The sequence below is a fragment of the Anarhichas minor genome, unplaced genomic scaffold, assembly GCF_050575085.1.
Source record: "Anarhichas minor isolate MPS153535 unplaced genomic scaffold, ASM5057508v1 ptg000029l, whole genome shotgun sequence".
In the NCBI taxonomy this organism is placed as follows: Eukaryota; Metazoa; Chordata; class Actinopteri; order Perciformes; family Anarhichadidae; genus Anarhichas; species Anarhichas minor.
Window position 1 is genome coordinate 2,594,838 of NW_027466475.1, and position 15,340 is coordinate 2,610,177.

The following is a 15,340-nucleotide window of genomic DNA, read 5'->3' on the forward strand; positions in this document are numbered from 1 at the left end:
GATATCGAGCACGTAACTCTCTGTAAAACAGCAAATTATCATTGTTTTATACCTTGTTTTTTCAAAATATATTGCTTTTAGTTGCAGAGGACGACCCTGTGGACTCGACGTCGTGGGCTCTGATCACGGCGTCGCACAGTTCTCCCTCCAGACGGAGCTTATTGAAGATCGTTTTTCTGAGGATGGTGCTCATCGTTCAGACGTTTTAAACTGCTGAAAAATTCTACTAATACGATACACACATATTAAATGTATGAGTTAGTGAGTTACAGTCTCTGATGACTTTCACCTACCAGATTGTTTGTATTTGAAACTTGTGAAGCTTTAAACTCACTTTCTCAATGAACTGATGCTGTTACATTACAGCTCGTGTACTACATCAGGGATGAAGCTGTACGTTTGTTTTTCTAAAGGATTCTTTAGTAAATGTGCTAAATGTGACGTCGCCTACTCGACTCAACTCAAAAGTTAAATTAAATAATCAAAGCTGGTTACATTTTAATTGATTATCTATTTCAAACAATTCAATAAAAAATGTAGGTACTTTATACTTTACTACATTTCAGAGAGAAAACATGTACTTTTAACTTATCTACATGTAGTACTGCTTTGATATTCATTTATCAATAATAATGGTCCAATAATATTATATTAACACTTACAGTAGCATTAAGAGTTCTATTGATACTTTAATTACATTTTTGTTACTTATGTTCTTTAGTAAAGTTTTGAATGCAGGAGACTGGAACTCAACAGCTGTTATTATAATTATATATTATTGCTAATTAACCACCACTCTGCTGCAGAACAAAGACATTTAGTCAGTTTGTTTGTAATCATAAACCAGCACACTGTGAAATATGTCACTTTTACACTTTATTGTTTAAAGTTGTTACAAAAAAAGTGTTTGCTGGAAACATTCTTTGCTTTTTTGCCTTTTCGAGCACAAGGAGACTCCGGACAGGAGATGAAGAAGAGGAAGAAGAGGAAGAGGAGTGGAGGGAGTAAAAACAGGGTTGAGAGAACAGTACAGAGACAGAGTGAAGCCCTTTACTCACACTTTACCCGCAGAGAGACACCACGAGACAAAAAGTGGGTGAAGGAAATCCAGACGAGACGTTTGTATTATGAGGTGTGTGTGTGTGTGTGTGTGTGTGTGTGTGAGACACAGGACATTGTTTTCTCCCTGAGGTGAGTCAGTGTGTTGCAGTCTGAGTACTGGGGTGATGGGAATGAATCTGTGTTTATGGAGAACTACTGTGTGGACAGATGAACACACACACACACACACACACACACACACACACACACACACACACACACACGATGAATCATGATGAACACACACACACACACACACACACACACACACATACATACAATCATCACATAAATTACAATTTCTCTCACTCACAAAGGCACACACAAACACACACACACACACACACATTCATAAAGAGAACTGTGCAGCTTGAAGCCATGCATGTGTTTGTGTGTTTTAAACCTGAGTCAAACAGCTACAGTTGAATGTGTTCAGATGGGCGGGACTTCCTGCACTGCATCAACTCAGGTGAGAGAGAAGAAGAAGCACATTGAAAGTCCTCCTTCCTCTAACATCATGTATTTAAAATCAGGCCTGAAACGGTGCAATAAATCAGCATTTTTCAAAATAAAACACCCGTCTGATCTGTAATAACTGGCTGGAGTGACCGTTTGTATTTCAGGATGTTGCAAGTTAAAAGCATAAATAACTTTTTTTCTGTTTCTCAGCTCAACGCAATGATTAATAGCCTACTGATCATTGTGTACCTGTGCAGGTGAGACAAAACATCACAGCAGCAGAAGGAATAAGCAGCACTCATTTTTTTGTACAATTACTTTCTGTGTGCAAGTTCCTTTAAACTTCTAATGTAATAAAAATGATTTGACCAGGCTTGATTAGAGTGTGTGTGTGTGTGTGTGTGTGTGTGTTAGCTACATCGCTGCGGTATCGTGGCCAACATGTGATCAGAAGAGATTCTCTCACCAACAGAAACGCGTCAGTTGGACTTTAAAGGGAGGAAGTCTGAGTGTTTATGCAGACGCCTAGAAGACTCAGTTTCCCATAATGCTTTGGGAGGTTTACGGTCCAAGTCTATTGCTTTGAATGTGAAAAAGGCGAGGGGGGGGTTGACACACAAAGTGAGGGGTATAAATACGACAAACAGATCTGAGGGGTGAACAAGGGGGACAGACGAAACCCTCAGAAGACATTTAAAACGTTATATCTGATCAACAATATACTGAACTTTAAAATGAAAACGAGTAATAGAGCTGAAGTTATCTGACGGATAAGAGGATGAAGCCGTTGGTTCCTGGGCCATAAATAAACATCTTTGTTTAAATTAGCTCTGAGAGATACACAGATGAATATTGCAACAATAAACATGAATAAAAACCGCACGTTTGCACCGTGGCGTGTTAGTAATTTAGAAAAATACTGTTGCTGAAAGTTCTTTCCCAGAAACAAACAAAAAAAGGTTTACCCAGCAGTGTTCTGTTTGTTTTGTGTCTCTGGATTCACGTGAAAATATAGAAATATTTGTTGTCATTCATGAAAAAAACCCAATACAAAGGTCACTTAAAAATGAGAGAGAGACAAAAAGTCCAGACAAAAGTTTATATCTTAACGGCAGAGGAAATAAAAACCAGATCTGTGTAGCTCCCCGGTGTCTGCAGGGTCTTATAATAACAAGCTCCCCGCTCCAGCTTCACGCAAAGGATTGTGGGAAGCTAGTCGAGGGGCCCCTGGAAGATGAGTCTGGCGAAGCCCTGCTCGCCGGTCAGCTGCTGGGCACAGAAGGGACAGGCGGCGTGGAAGGTGTGCGTGCCGTGCGGCAGCGGGATCTGACTCCAGAAGGCCGCCGTCTTCTCCGAGCACACGTGGCCGCACGGGTTGAAGGCGTGAGTGGGCGGAGCCGCGTCCACGTAGAAACCCGCCTCGCAGCCCAACCACAGCGGCACGTAGGGGCCCTTGGCGCGGCACATGGGACACTCCCGCTGCCGGCCCTCGCGGCCCTCCCGCTCCTCGCGGTGGTTGCCCCAGTCGTGGTAGCCGTGCACGTGGCCGCACTGCAGGTAGACCCAGGGCTGCTTCTCGTCCGGCATGTCCTTGCGCCGCATGGAGGGGAAGGCCAGCGTGTTGAAGCCCACGGGGCACTGCGGCCGCGCCGCGTTGATCTCCTGCCGCAGCGCCTCCAGGTGTTTGAGGGTGGGGGTGCGCGACAGGCCCTCAGCGGTGCGCCACAGCAGGGTCGCCCCGCAGAGGTCGACGAGGGAGCCATCCACCAGCTCCTGGCTCTCCGTCTCCACCTGGAACAGAGAGACGTGAATAAAGTATATATTAATATATATATATATATATATATATATATATATATATATAAAATATACAAAACACAGCAGGTCTGACTCTCAGATCAGGAAATACCAAACAAGACCAGATGAGGTCATTCATCCAAGCAGCCTTTTCCTAATTCATTCATCTGTTACATCATGTTAGAGTCAGTTTAACTTTAATATTTCGCTTTCTGCTCCACCAGGAGCCTTTGGTTGGAAAGTTTAAATGTGTGTGTATTTATTCATGTGTGTGTTTCTTACTTTAATTGTGCTCAACAAATGCTGAACATTGTCAGAAATGTTGAGTTTCTGCATTACAACTCTGAATGATGAAGCATTAACTGCACACTGAGCACACTGATGACAGTTCATGTTGTGGAGAACATGAAGGTACATGATGGTTTATCATCATCATCACAGTTACAGCTTCAGTAATACATGTTGACGTTTAGAGCGACCATCTCTGACATCACTGCCCGCTGGCTCAGCTAAAAATAAACACAATACAAACACTGAGTTTTCACTTTATGAGTTTATTCCAGCGTTACGTCTCTCAAAATATTACAAATGTGAGCTCATCTATTAGAGTGAATCTTCACGATGCAACCAAAGATTTAGATTAACAGATGATTCATCTGCTGATTATTATTTTAATAAATCTTTTAGTTTATTAAAAGTCCAGAAGATAAAGAAAAATGCATCGAAAGTTTAGAGAGTGACATCTTTATAATGTGTTTATGTAAAAACACTCATTAGGAGATAAAAGCTGGTGATTTTAAATTTCTTTAAAGATTTTCTCAATTTTCTCTCAGAATTATTCCTCATTTTGTTTGACTTATATTGAACTGATTCCAGCGACCTGTCCCACCACACCTCTCTCTCCCAATGCATGCTGGGAGAGTCTCCAGCCCCCCCTCATCACAGAGAGGGATAACCAGTTTAGAGAATGTACTGACATGTTGTAGTGTCTGTCTGAGAGCAGCAGGTGGCAGCGTAACGCAGGCATGACATCAGACGACAGGAGGAAACAAAGAGTTGCTGCTGGAACATTTAGAAAACGACAATCTGGATGAAACATTCGCTTCGGCTAAAATGAGACGATGACGACAAACTATTTAAAAACAAAATGAGAGAGAGACATACTCGGAGGAGGGGAGGAGCAGCTCTCGGGGTTTGTGGTGACATCACTCAGATTAACGGTGAGGTCACGTTGTTGCTCGAGGAAAACACATTTCTGTGGCGACTGATGACGGTTATTTAACCTTCGGTCTGTCCCGGTGAGGTTTGTGTAACACACACACACACACACACACTGACGTAGTAACACACACACTGACCAGTAACACACACACAGATCAGTAACACACACACTGATGCAGTAACACACACACACTGACCAGTAACACACACACTGATGCAGTAACACACACACACTGACCAGTAACACACACTGACACACACATTCACATCGGCCCAGTTGAAGCTTGTTGGCCGACAAGCTGCTCAACTGGAAGGGGTCAGAGTTCAGCGTCTCTCTGGAGGAGAAACTGTTGTTGTTTTATTCCACCAGCTGTTCAGTGGATTTCAAAACAGAAACTTTAGGATCACATGTCTCTTCCTCCAGCAGACGATACCAACGCCAGAGAAATTCAACGATTGTCAAAAAACAAAACAATAAATCCCACGTACTTCAACATTTATTCCCATTTGCATTAATGTTTTCTGAATGGAGCTTGAACGCATCATAATGTAACCCCATTCCACCTCCATATGTTAGCTGTTAGCTGAGCAGGACTGTGCTGCCCACCTGCTGCTAACCGCTAACATTAACGAGCTCTTTCTGACGATTTCAACACAGTTTGTTGTTGCAAATGTAGAATTATCAGGTAAATTAGTCTCGAGCTTTGACCCGCGGACACGACGGTATCGTAGAAAAGTTAGTGCCATAACAATTCATAATATTAGCATCAGCTTGTTATCGCCATGATGAGAGCCGTGAGGAGGCAATAGATATGTTCTGAATTTCACACGAAGAGAAAAACATGTTAAATGATAAATAAATGAGCACACTTCAGTCGAATGACTCGATCCATGTAAACATCCGCACGGCCTCCAAACCTCGACACGGTTATAATTTAATTTACACGGAGTGAATCATTTATCAGCACAAAAGCTTTTATTAAACACAGCAGGAGCTCCGACACGCTACTCATTTATTACACTTCACAACAGGCTCACTGGAAACCGCTGTGTGTGTGTGTGTGTGTGTGTGTGTGTGTGTGTGAGAGAACTGCACTGTAAGATACTCTTAATTAAGCCGGATCCAACCTTGTGTCCAACTGCAGAAGGACATGCAGCTGCCCTCCTCACGTCACGACTAAAACATCTCCTCATGTTTATGGCTTTAGAACAAATAGAAACATCCTCCAAAAAGACTAATTATTAACATTATTTTCAGCCTAACTTGTTTCCTCTCAGTAGATGTTGTGTTTCTCTGATGAAGGATGTTTTTTATTTAAACAATCTAAGGACAGGCGAGATTACAAATAAGGGAACAGCACACTATTAACACACACACACACACACACACACACACACACACACACAGCTCAGATAGATTTTTGGCAAACATGCTGAGACGACTTTTTTTATTCCACCCATTGAATCAGAAAGTCCTTCAGCTGTTAACCTCCAGTAACGCGGGACAGTCATCCCGTTTAGAGAGCAACACTCTCCATTAAAGAGATTAAAAAGAGCTGAAAGTCTAAAAGTATTGCACGATGTTAAAGTCAAACTGAAATCACATTTGGTCGTTCATTTTTCAACGTCAATGTGTTTTTCATGCACGTAAAAAAAAGAGAGAGAAAAGGTGGAAAATAGGAGAAATGCTGCTTTACTTCGGTTTGATGTCGTTTGTTTGGCGTTGAAGAAGCTCAGATCCAGAACAAGACGTGTGATTCGAAAGTTCGATAAGAAGGAAGAACTTAAGCAGCACACTAATGTGGTTTTGTTTAGTCTTGAGTAGCCGCTGTGATCGTCTGCCTGAAGAACGCTGACGATGCTGCTTTATGCAAATACTGATTAAAATGGAGCCATTTGATTGGCTGTATGGAAACAGTGTCCATCTATGTAGATCATTTTAATGAACTATAAATGTCTCCTGTTTGCTTTCAGATTTCTTCTCAAAGGCCACCTGACACACAGATATGTCAGCCGAAGCAGATCATTTCAGTTTATAGTTCGTCTTTTTTCTGAGTAATAGAAACATAATCCTTCCAAAATGTGTGAAAGATGCATCTCTGTGACAGCATCACCACACACAAGACAGAAAGAGTCTCCTGAGTGGTTCTCCACTCCGGTGTCCAATAAAACCCCATCATGTTCCGTCACCGTGCATAATGAAAACTGGTGCTTTGCCGACGATCTAAATTGCCAATCGACTGTGAAATAATGAGCGGGTTTCTACGGCGGTGGAGAACGCACACACAGTTAACGCTCTGCACGGTAAAGGGCAGGTGGAGATAAGAGAGCTGTTCATCTGTGCGGCGCTGGAGACACTTTAAAGAAAACAGGTGGGACGCCAGATAAAGAGACGCGTTGACGTCAGAACTGCTGACTCTGCGGTTGTTGTCGTTGATGATGTGTGTGTGTGTGTGTGTGTGTGTGTGTGTGTTGTGGGTGACTGAATAAAAAGGAGAAACATCCTCATCAAAGACACCAACAAACTAAATCCAGTCACTCAAATAACAGAGGAGGACCACGCTGACGAGGGAGCGCTCCGATTGGCTGAGAGGCTCCGACGTCAGCTGGAGGATCTCGTTACAAGATCCTGTTACACACACAGGTAGGACGGACGGACCTGTTGACGTGGAGACAGCATCCCGATAACCTGGTGGTGGTGTTAAGCTCTGACTGACCCCCCCCCCCCAACCATAACGACTAAAAGAAAGAAGGACAGAAAGAAAGACAAAGACAGAAAAACCAAAAGAAGGAAGGACAAAGACAGAAAGAACTAGAACTCTTGACTTGGCCAGGTGTGTCTGTAACGACCACTGAAGTATCGTTAGGAGTAGAAAGTGAGGAGTCAGCAGTCGGGTTATGGCAGAACAAAACAGGCAATAAAAGGTGTTTTCAGAAAAGTGTGAATAACCGCAACCATGAGAAGGTCCTTGAGCACGCAGCTGTAACTTGAAAACACAAAACATTACACAGTTTGCTGCAGCAGAATGTGAGATTAGCCGTGGACAGACACAGAGAAGCACACTCACTCACTCACTCACTCACTCACTCACTCACTCACCCAAACACACACAGATGCAAGCGACACACATGATCCTCCTGGCTCAGAAACAAAAAAGCTTTTTTTTGTTTATAAGCCCGTCACATTGTTTTTTAGAAGGACTCTTTTGTTTTGTTCGTTTTTTAAAGCAGCTATAATCAATATTCATATATAATAACAACGTGATGATGTGCATTTAATCTGCAGTTCCCAGCTTTACGGCGAGTTTCATTGTTTTGGTTCACTCTCACCGCTCTCATGACGGTGTTTTTCGGCAGCAGCCGGCAGCTGCTTTTAGAGTAGAAGCTGCACAAACCCACATTACACCACCTGCTCAGCATCAGACAGCAGACGGACACAGATATCAACTAGCCGGTGAACGTAGCATTTAGCATTTAGCAGTTGAAGAGACTTCACTCAGGCGTTGGTGGAGACCAAAAAACGGAGATAATATTGGACTTAATGTGCGTCAATGTGGTGTTTACAACTTGTTTCTGCTGCCAAGTGGCCAAATAAATCAGTTCCTGCAGGCTGTCAGCTTGCTATCCCTTCATCATCTTCATCATCATCATCATCTTCATCATCATCCTCATCATCATCCTCATCATGTAGAAAAGCCCATGTCCAGTGAATGTGGAATGTTTTTCCTCACCATCTTCCCCCGCTGCTGTGCCGATCGAGTCTCCCTCAGGGTGAAGACGTTGCCGCAGACGGAGATCTCCCTCCAGACGCCGGGTTTGGAGTCCTGGGTGAAGCCGGTTCGAGGGTGCATCACCAGCACGCCGTTGGTGGTCAGCCCGTCCATCTGAGCGTCGCACGTCTTCCACTTAGCGGCCTTCTCCTGATGGGAAAAACCAAGAGGAGGTGAGATCAGGACAAATGATCACTGTGCAGTCCTGAATCTGTAGTTTCGTCATTCGTATATATTTTTATTTATATTGGGACGTGGCCGACACACAGCTTTCAGTTAGAGGTCCAGCTTACCTGCTTCACTTCACATTCACTCATTTCTGATTTTAAGAAAAAGATCTTAAAGTTCATAATAATAACCTTTTTTGTAGACAATTAATAAGCCAAAAAAAAACTACAGAGACCTTTTAGAAAGCTGCTAATATATGAAATCGATTTCCCTTAAAAAATATATTAAATACAATTTATTTTAAAAATTGGAATATTTAAAAAGAATTGTCTGTTTGTAAATTGGTGGCAAACATATACAGCTGTCTCTAATGTGGGTTCTTTAACAAACCCTCAGTGGTTGTGTTTCACCTCATTGTATATCTCCACTATTTTGTTTTATTTTATTATTTACACAAATAAAGAACCAAAGAACTCAACAGGGGGCCGAGCACAATAAAGCTGCAGATGGAGCAGTGGACATTCATTCTCGACTTAATTAGCAGCAGCATTTTGTTGTACACACTGAGAACCGATGGCAAAATGTCGGCATGAATAAAAGCCAACAAAAGACATCACCACAACTCTCTCCTCTCTTATTCTCCGAACATAGCTCACCCCGAGGAAGATGTTCTTGGAGGAGTCGAAGCCCGCAGCGTAGATGCGCGCGGTGTAAGGCGGCGTGCGCTGGCACATGATGCGGCAGGCGAAGCGGGAGATGGTGCTCTGGACCGACTGGGTGTCCGCGTTGCTCTGGCTGCCGGCCACCGTGTCCGTCACCACGAAGTCTATGGGACTCTCCGTCGACCGACCGATCTGGTGACGATAGAAGAAGACGTGGTCAACGATGCATTACAGTCATCAGGATGTTTACTCACATTGAACACCAAAGATAAGGAAGTACTGAAGTCACACTGAATCTGATAATATGTGCATCACGTCTGTGTGTTCAGGTCTGACAAATGCACCTTTGTTTGATTTACAGGAGAAATCCAAGATTGGATTAAAGTAACGCGATATTACAAGAAAACCCATGGAGGTGGTGATAAATAATGGTTGTAACTTTGTCTGTGAGAGCCGAGGGCTTGTTACCTGGAACATGTCTGTATTGCTGTCCTGGGTGTATTCCACCACCACCGTCTGGGCTCGAGACAGAGTGTAAGAGATGCTGTGCTGGTCTTTGTTGCTTATGGCCTGAAGGAAGAGAGGATGGAAGGTGAGGAGACAAAAGTGTTGCATGCACACGAGGATTGAACCGGAACAATGGATACAAATAGGAAGGGTGGGGCGTGTCCAGCCCCTCTGTTCACTTAACAGATTCCTGGGCGGCCTTATAGCTTATAACACGGACATGTGCTTCCCAGGCTTTTACTAGAGAACGCTCAGTTACCTTCAACTGGACCGGTCACGGTAGTTTCTCCTATAAAGCTTCAGCGTGTTCCAGTTAAACACCGTGTAAAAAAACTATTGTTCAATACCTTTGAAACTCAGACAGAGCCTTGTACCTCCTTTTCCCTTTTTCTGCTTACTCAGGGAAGCTTTGCTGAACTTCTTGAATGTGTGTGTGTGTGTGTGTGTGTGTGTGTGTGTGTGTGTGTGTGGTGCTTCACTATCACAGAACAATGGGCAAACAGAATTTAAATAAAGCCTTCGGTGGAGCAGCGCTGCAGGCCAAATCCACTGAACTGGGAGTGTTTTATTTGATGTTGCGAGACAAATAGAATCATACACCTGCAAAGACGCCATTTTCCCACTCGTGCATTTGTATTTTCTTCATCGTTTTATATGTTTGTAATATGTCTTCTAGCCGTGAAACTCACTTACAGAACCAAAAGTACAACCTAAACTTTCAGTTCAAGAAGAAAAAGGACTGAAACTGCTGGTGTGTCGCGTTTTGGTGACTGTCGTCTTGATTCTTTGGGATGACTACATGATACTGTATTGTGTGTGTGTGTGTGTGTGTGAGATCACCTTGGCTGCCTGTGGAGAGCAGGCGATGTGAACTGTGCTGGGTTTCACCCCGTTCGACTTCGGTCTCTTGCAAAGTGCAAAGCGGCTCTTACGTCGGCCTCGGTCCCCGTTGGGCAGGGAGCCATTGTACCTGCGCACACACACACACACACACACACACACACACACACACACACACACACACACACACACACACACACACACACACACACACACACACACACACACACACACACACACACACACACACACACACACACACACACACACACACACAAAAGGGCATTATTGTCTGAGGAGCCATAAAACACACTGGAAAAAGAACCATTGTGGAAAATGCTTGAGGCATTTTGGTGCACTCCCTCCATGCCCCTAAGACCATATTCACACACACACACACACACTCACACACTCTATACTTATCATACATGCTTTTTTAACAAAGGCACATCATGTCCCCATTAACAACAAAGCCCTCCAAACACAACCCCAGAAAGGCTGAGAAAATAAACACACAAAGAGGCTCATTTAGGCTGATGCACGGCCGAGGAGGGAGGATAAACAGAGGCGTTCCCTCCGACAGAACGGAGTCCCTGTGACTGAGACTGAGCTGCTGTGTCTCAGTGTAAACATCTTAAAGTAAGAAAACATTGAGAAAAGATCCGTCTCCTCCAGCTACCATCAACGGCGTGTTTGTGCGTTCCTGACTCTAACCGACCCGTCTGCAGCCGACGCATTATAGTAGAAAAGGAGAAATAAAGTCGCCAGAGATTTAAAACCCTGCAGCTGCACTTTCCAGGTATAAGTGAATACATCTGACTCTGTCAAACAGCAGGCACACCCTAGTTACACAAGGTTTCATTCTGTATTGCACACACGTGTTTCAGATAAGCCATCACCAGTGTGAAGTGATATTGCTGCTAACAGAACCGCAGCTTTATAAACATTAGCACATGCATAAACACCGCTCGCTGCTCTAACGTTGTTATGACATCCAGCAGCCACAGAAGTTATGGACTCCTCCGGCTCCACTGACGTACTGTAACGACACTCAACGTGATAACTCGAGAGGAACACAGAGATTAAACTGTTTGAACCAGCTTTGTTCTTCAGCGAATGTTTGATTATATTCAGTTGCTGTTTTCTTTTTAAAGCCAGTTATTTAAACTGCTGATATTATATAAGTTTGGGGCGTTAATACTGGAATACCCAACAATGTCAAACCAGTAGTCAAAAGAAATAGTCACAGTTGCAGGTAAGCCCATGTAGAAATCAGAACGGGATACGTGAACGTAACATCTGAAAACGTTTTCTTTAAAGTTACTACAAGGAACAAGTCTGTCGCCCCCTGTGGACTAAAGTGGTAGTGTTTCTGAGCTCCAGACTCCCTTTAGAAAACCTCTCATTTTACTGCAGCAGGGTCTGACAGTCTGCCCCTCTCAGTCCTGGTTCTGGTTCTCCCGTGCCTCCCTTCCCTCCAGCAGGTCCAGCAATACATCCTGGGTCTCCAGCAGCGTGGTGTCGGTGTTGGCTCCCAGAGAGGAGAAGCTCTGCTCCTGGAGGAGGAGGAGGAGGAGACGCTGCTGCTGCTGCCAGGAGCTGAGCTCTCCTCCTCCCTCCGGAGCTCTGACTGCAGGTCCAAGGCTGCAGTAAAGCTGGATCTGGGTCTGTCCACGGTGGACCGGTCTCTGCTGGAAGATCTGGGTCTGTCCACGGTGGACCGGTCTCTGCTGGAGGATCTGGGTCTGTCCACGGTGGACCGGTCTCTGCTGGAAGATCTGGGTCTGTCCACGGTGGACCGGTCTCTGCTGGAGGATCTGGGTCTGTCCACGGTGGACCGGTCTCTGCTGGAAGATCTGGGTCTGTCCACGGTGGACCGGTCTCTGCTGGAGGATCTGGGTCTGTCCACGGTGGACCGGTCTCTGCTAGAGGATCTGGGTCTGTCCACGGTGGACTGGTCTCTGCTGGAGTCTGAACTGAAGGAGGTTCTGGTGAACCTGCATGATTTCATCTGGTTTCACCAGAATCCGACCCGGTGGCTCCGATGACGAGCATTAAGAATAACTCTATAGAAACAGACCATCTTCTCTCTGATGGTCTCTTTACTGATGGAGGTCTGATAGAGGATCAGGACTACACTGAGCCTGGTTCATATAGAGGATCAGGACTACACTGAGACTGGTTCATATAGAGGATCAGGACTACACTGAGACTGGTTCATATAGAGGATCAGGACTACACTGAGACTGGTTCATATAGAGGATCAGGACTACACTGAGACTAGTTCATATGGAGGATCAGGACTACACTGAGACTGGTTCAGGACCAGCTGAATCAGACTCTTGCTCTGAAGCCACCGGTCCAGTGAAGACGGCTCAGACGGGTTGAGAGGACTCTCTGAGAGGAGCTGATCTCTGGGATCAAACGCCGCCGGGAGGGTTTGTGAGTAACCATGGCGAGGGAACAGAGCCGCGGCAACAGTTTGGGAAGGGTAACCATGGCAAGAGCGTAACCATGGTGAAGGGGGATGGGTCTGCTGGAGAAAGCTCAAAGCGTTCAAACCCAGGTTCCCATGGGTCGCAGTAACGTGAGAGAGTGCATTCATGTCTGCAAATACTCTCAAAGTTCAGCAACAAGTTAGTGCGCGTTAAAGAGTGTGTGAGTGTGTGTGTGTGTGTGTGTGCGTGTGTGTGTGTGTGTGTGTGTGTGTGTGTGTGTGTGTGTGTGTGTGTGTGTGTGTGTGTGTGTGTGTGCAGCTCGTTCAGGAAGAACGAGTTAGGAAAATGTTAGTCCGTGTGCGGACACACACTGCAGTCTTTTATCCACACAACAAGCGTGTTCCCTCCAAACACCAGTGAAGTGACGCTCAGTGTGCAGCAACAAGCTGCCACTCATACAGTCAACCTATGAACACATAGAGACAGGCTGAGTCTGTGTGTTTACATGTGGCTGTAGAGGCTAAAGAGGCTGCCAAGTATGTAAACGCTTAAACATATAGAAGTCATGAAGAAGATATTAAATTACATAATAGACGTCTTAGTGCCAACACTTAATAAAGAATATAAACCGTCTTAGAAATGAACAACATTCTGCCGACGCAACACAGCTGCACTGTTGCAAAGCAGCGGACTCTGAACTATGAATGTGCATGAACGTGCATGTGGTCGCAGAGTTACTGTGTTAACACATGTAAACAGACAGACAGTGATGGATTTGGAGGGAGTGTAATGTCTCCGTTGACGTCACAGCTGTTTAAAGAGCCACATGGAAGTCCAGCCCGTCCCATGGGACGCTCCAGCATTCCTCTGGGTCAGGACATTAGCATCGCTGGGCTTCAAACATGGTGATGTTGGACTGAGGGTTAGCGAGGAGGCCAAACACAACACTGTTCTCTGTGTTGATGGGATTCTCAATTAGCCTGTTCTTGGTCACACGGGAGTCTCCATTAAATCCAGACACTTTGTTTCAGTCTGCTGGGAGAACCAAACGGGTGGAGGTGAACTACAGCTGAGCAGTTTAGTTAACACCGCTATCAAAACAAAAAGCTTCTTGTTCTTCTTCTCGTTTGGGGTCACCACAGCGGATTATCTATTTCCATCCAGACGGCAACCTCCGGTTCTGCCGAGTGAAGCCAATGCTAGTGTTGAAGTGTGTTAAAGCTGCATTCTCTCTAATGTCCACCAGGGGGCGACTCCTCTGGTTGTATAGAAGTCTATGAGAAAATGACTCTACTTCTCTCTTGATTTATTACCTCAGTAAACATTGTAAACATGAGTTTATGGTCTCAATCTCTAGTTTCAAGTCTTCTTCAATACAGCATGATGTTCATTTAGTACATTATGGTCCATTTAGAGTCAAACAGACCATAAAGCAGGGGATGCTTTAGGGCGGGGCTACACGGTGATTGACAGGTCTCTACCGGAGACGTTACGGCGTCTCTACGGTTGCAAAAAACATGGCAACGGCCGTAATCCAAGATGGCGACAGCAAAATAGTCAAACTCGAGGCTTCACAGCATCACCCCCCCCCCCCCCCCCCCCCTTTATAATCCGTATATTTCATTTGCATCGTTTTTACGCCGGATGTCTTTCCTGACACAAACCCTCCATGAACACAGGGCCCTGAACAGATTGTCCTTCATCTAGTTATCCAAAATCAACCAAGTGAGTATAACTACTGCACCCAGGAGACACATTTTAATGCCAAAAGTAAAGAATTGTTATCGACATCATCAACATGTTACGAGCGACAGGACAAGAGGCGACACTTGACTCTAAGTTTGAGTGACTGTCAGTGTTTCTATCGCTCTGAGGGTGATCACAACGACATCGTCGTTATAACCGTGGTGTGGAATCCACCATCCACTTGAGTTAGAATGATTTTTTAAATGATTGATATCGTTCTTGTTGTGGGCAGCCTGGTCTCAGACTTCTGAATGGTTATCCATCTCCAGATATCAGCGACCGAAGTGAGACAGAAATCACCCTCTTATCAGTGAGACTCGATGATCACAGTTTGGCCATCAATCAGACAAAACTCTCAATCTAAATCTCTTTAGCGTGCTAGTTCCTGTACCGAGAGCAGTCACGACTCCGCAGGAGGGATGAAGGCAGGACGTCAAACTGAATCATGTGTTCTGTTCAGTTCAGGATGTGATCAGGTAGAAAGAACTTCTGTTTCTGCTTCTGTGTTTCCAGTAATTAAACTCAAACAGGTTGTCCTGCCCCAAACTGTCACAGGGACTATGTTTACATGCACAACATATTACAGTATAGACCAGTGTGCAACCACAACGAACAGAGCCGACCGGGGCAA

At 44.8% G+C, this 15,340-nt stretch overlaps 1 protein-coding gene across 5 annotated transcripts in view; it reads right to left on the reverse strand.

The window, feature by feature from the left end:
- Nucleotides 1–863: 863 nt before the first annotated feature.
- Nucleotides 864–15,340, reverse strand: part of peli1b (pellino E3 ubiquitin protein ligase 1b) — a 35,390-nt gene continuing 20,913 nt past the window's right edge. For all 5 annotated transcript variants that reach the window (XM_076104121.1, XM_076104123.1, XM_076104124.1 and 2 more), the window contains 5 exons: nt 10,526–10,655; nt 9,647–9,748; nt 9,173–9,370; nt 8,310–8,498; nt 864–3,351 (listed from right to left, as the gene is read on the reverse strand). In XM_076104121.1, coding sequence (XP_075960236.1) covers nt 2,773–3,351; nt 8,310–8,498; nt 9,173–9,370; nt 9,647–9,748; nt 10,526–10,655 — 1,198 coding nt within the window. In that variant the 3' untranslated portion in view covers nt 864–2,772. The remainder of the gene's footprint in view (nt 3,352–8,309; nt 8,499–9,172; nt 9,371–9,646; nt 9,749–10,525; nt 10,656–15,340) is intronic.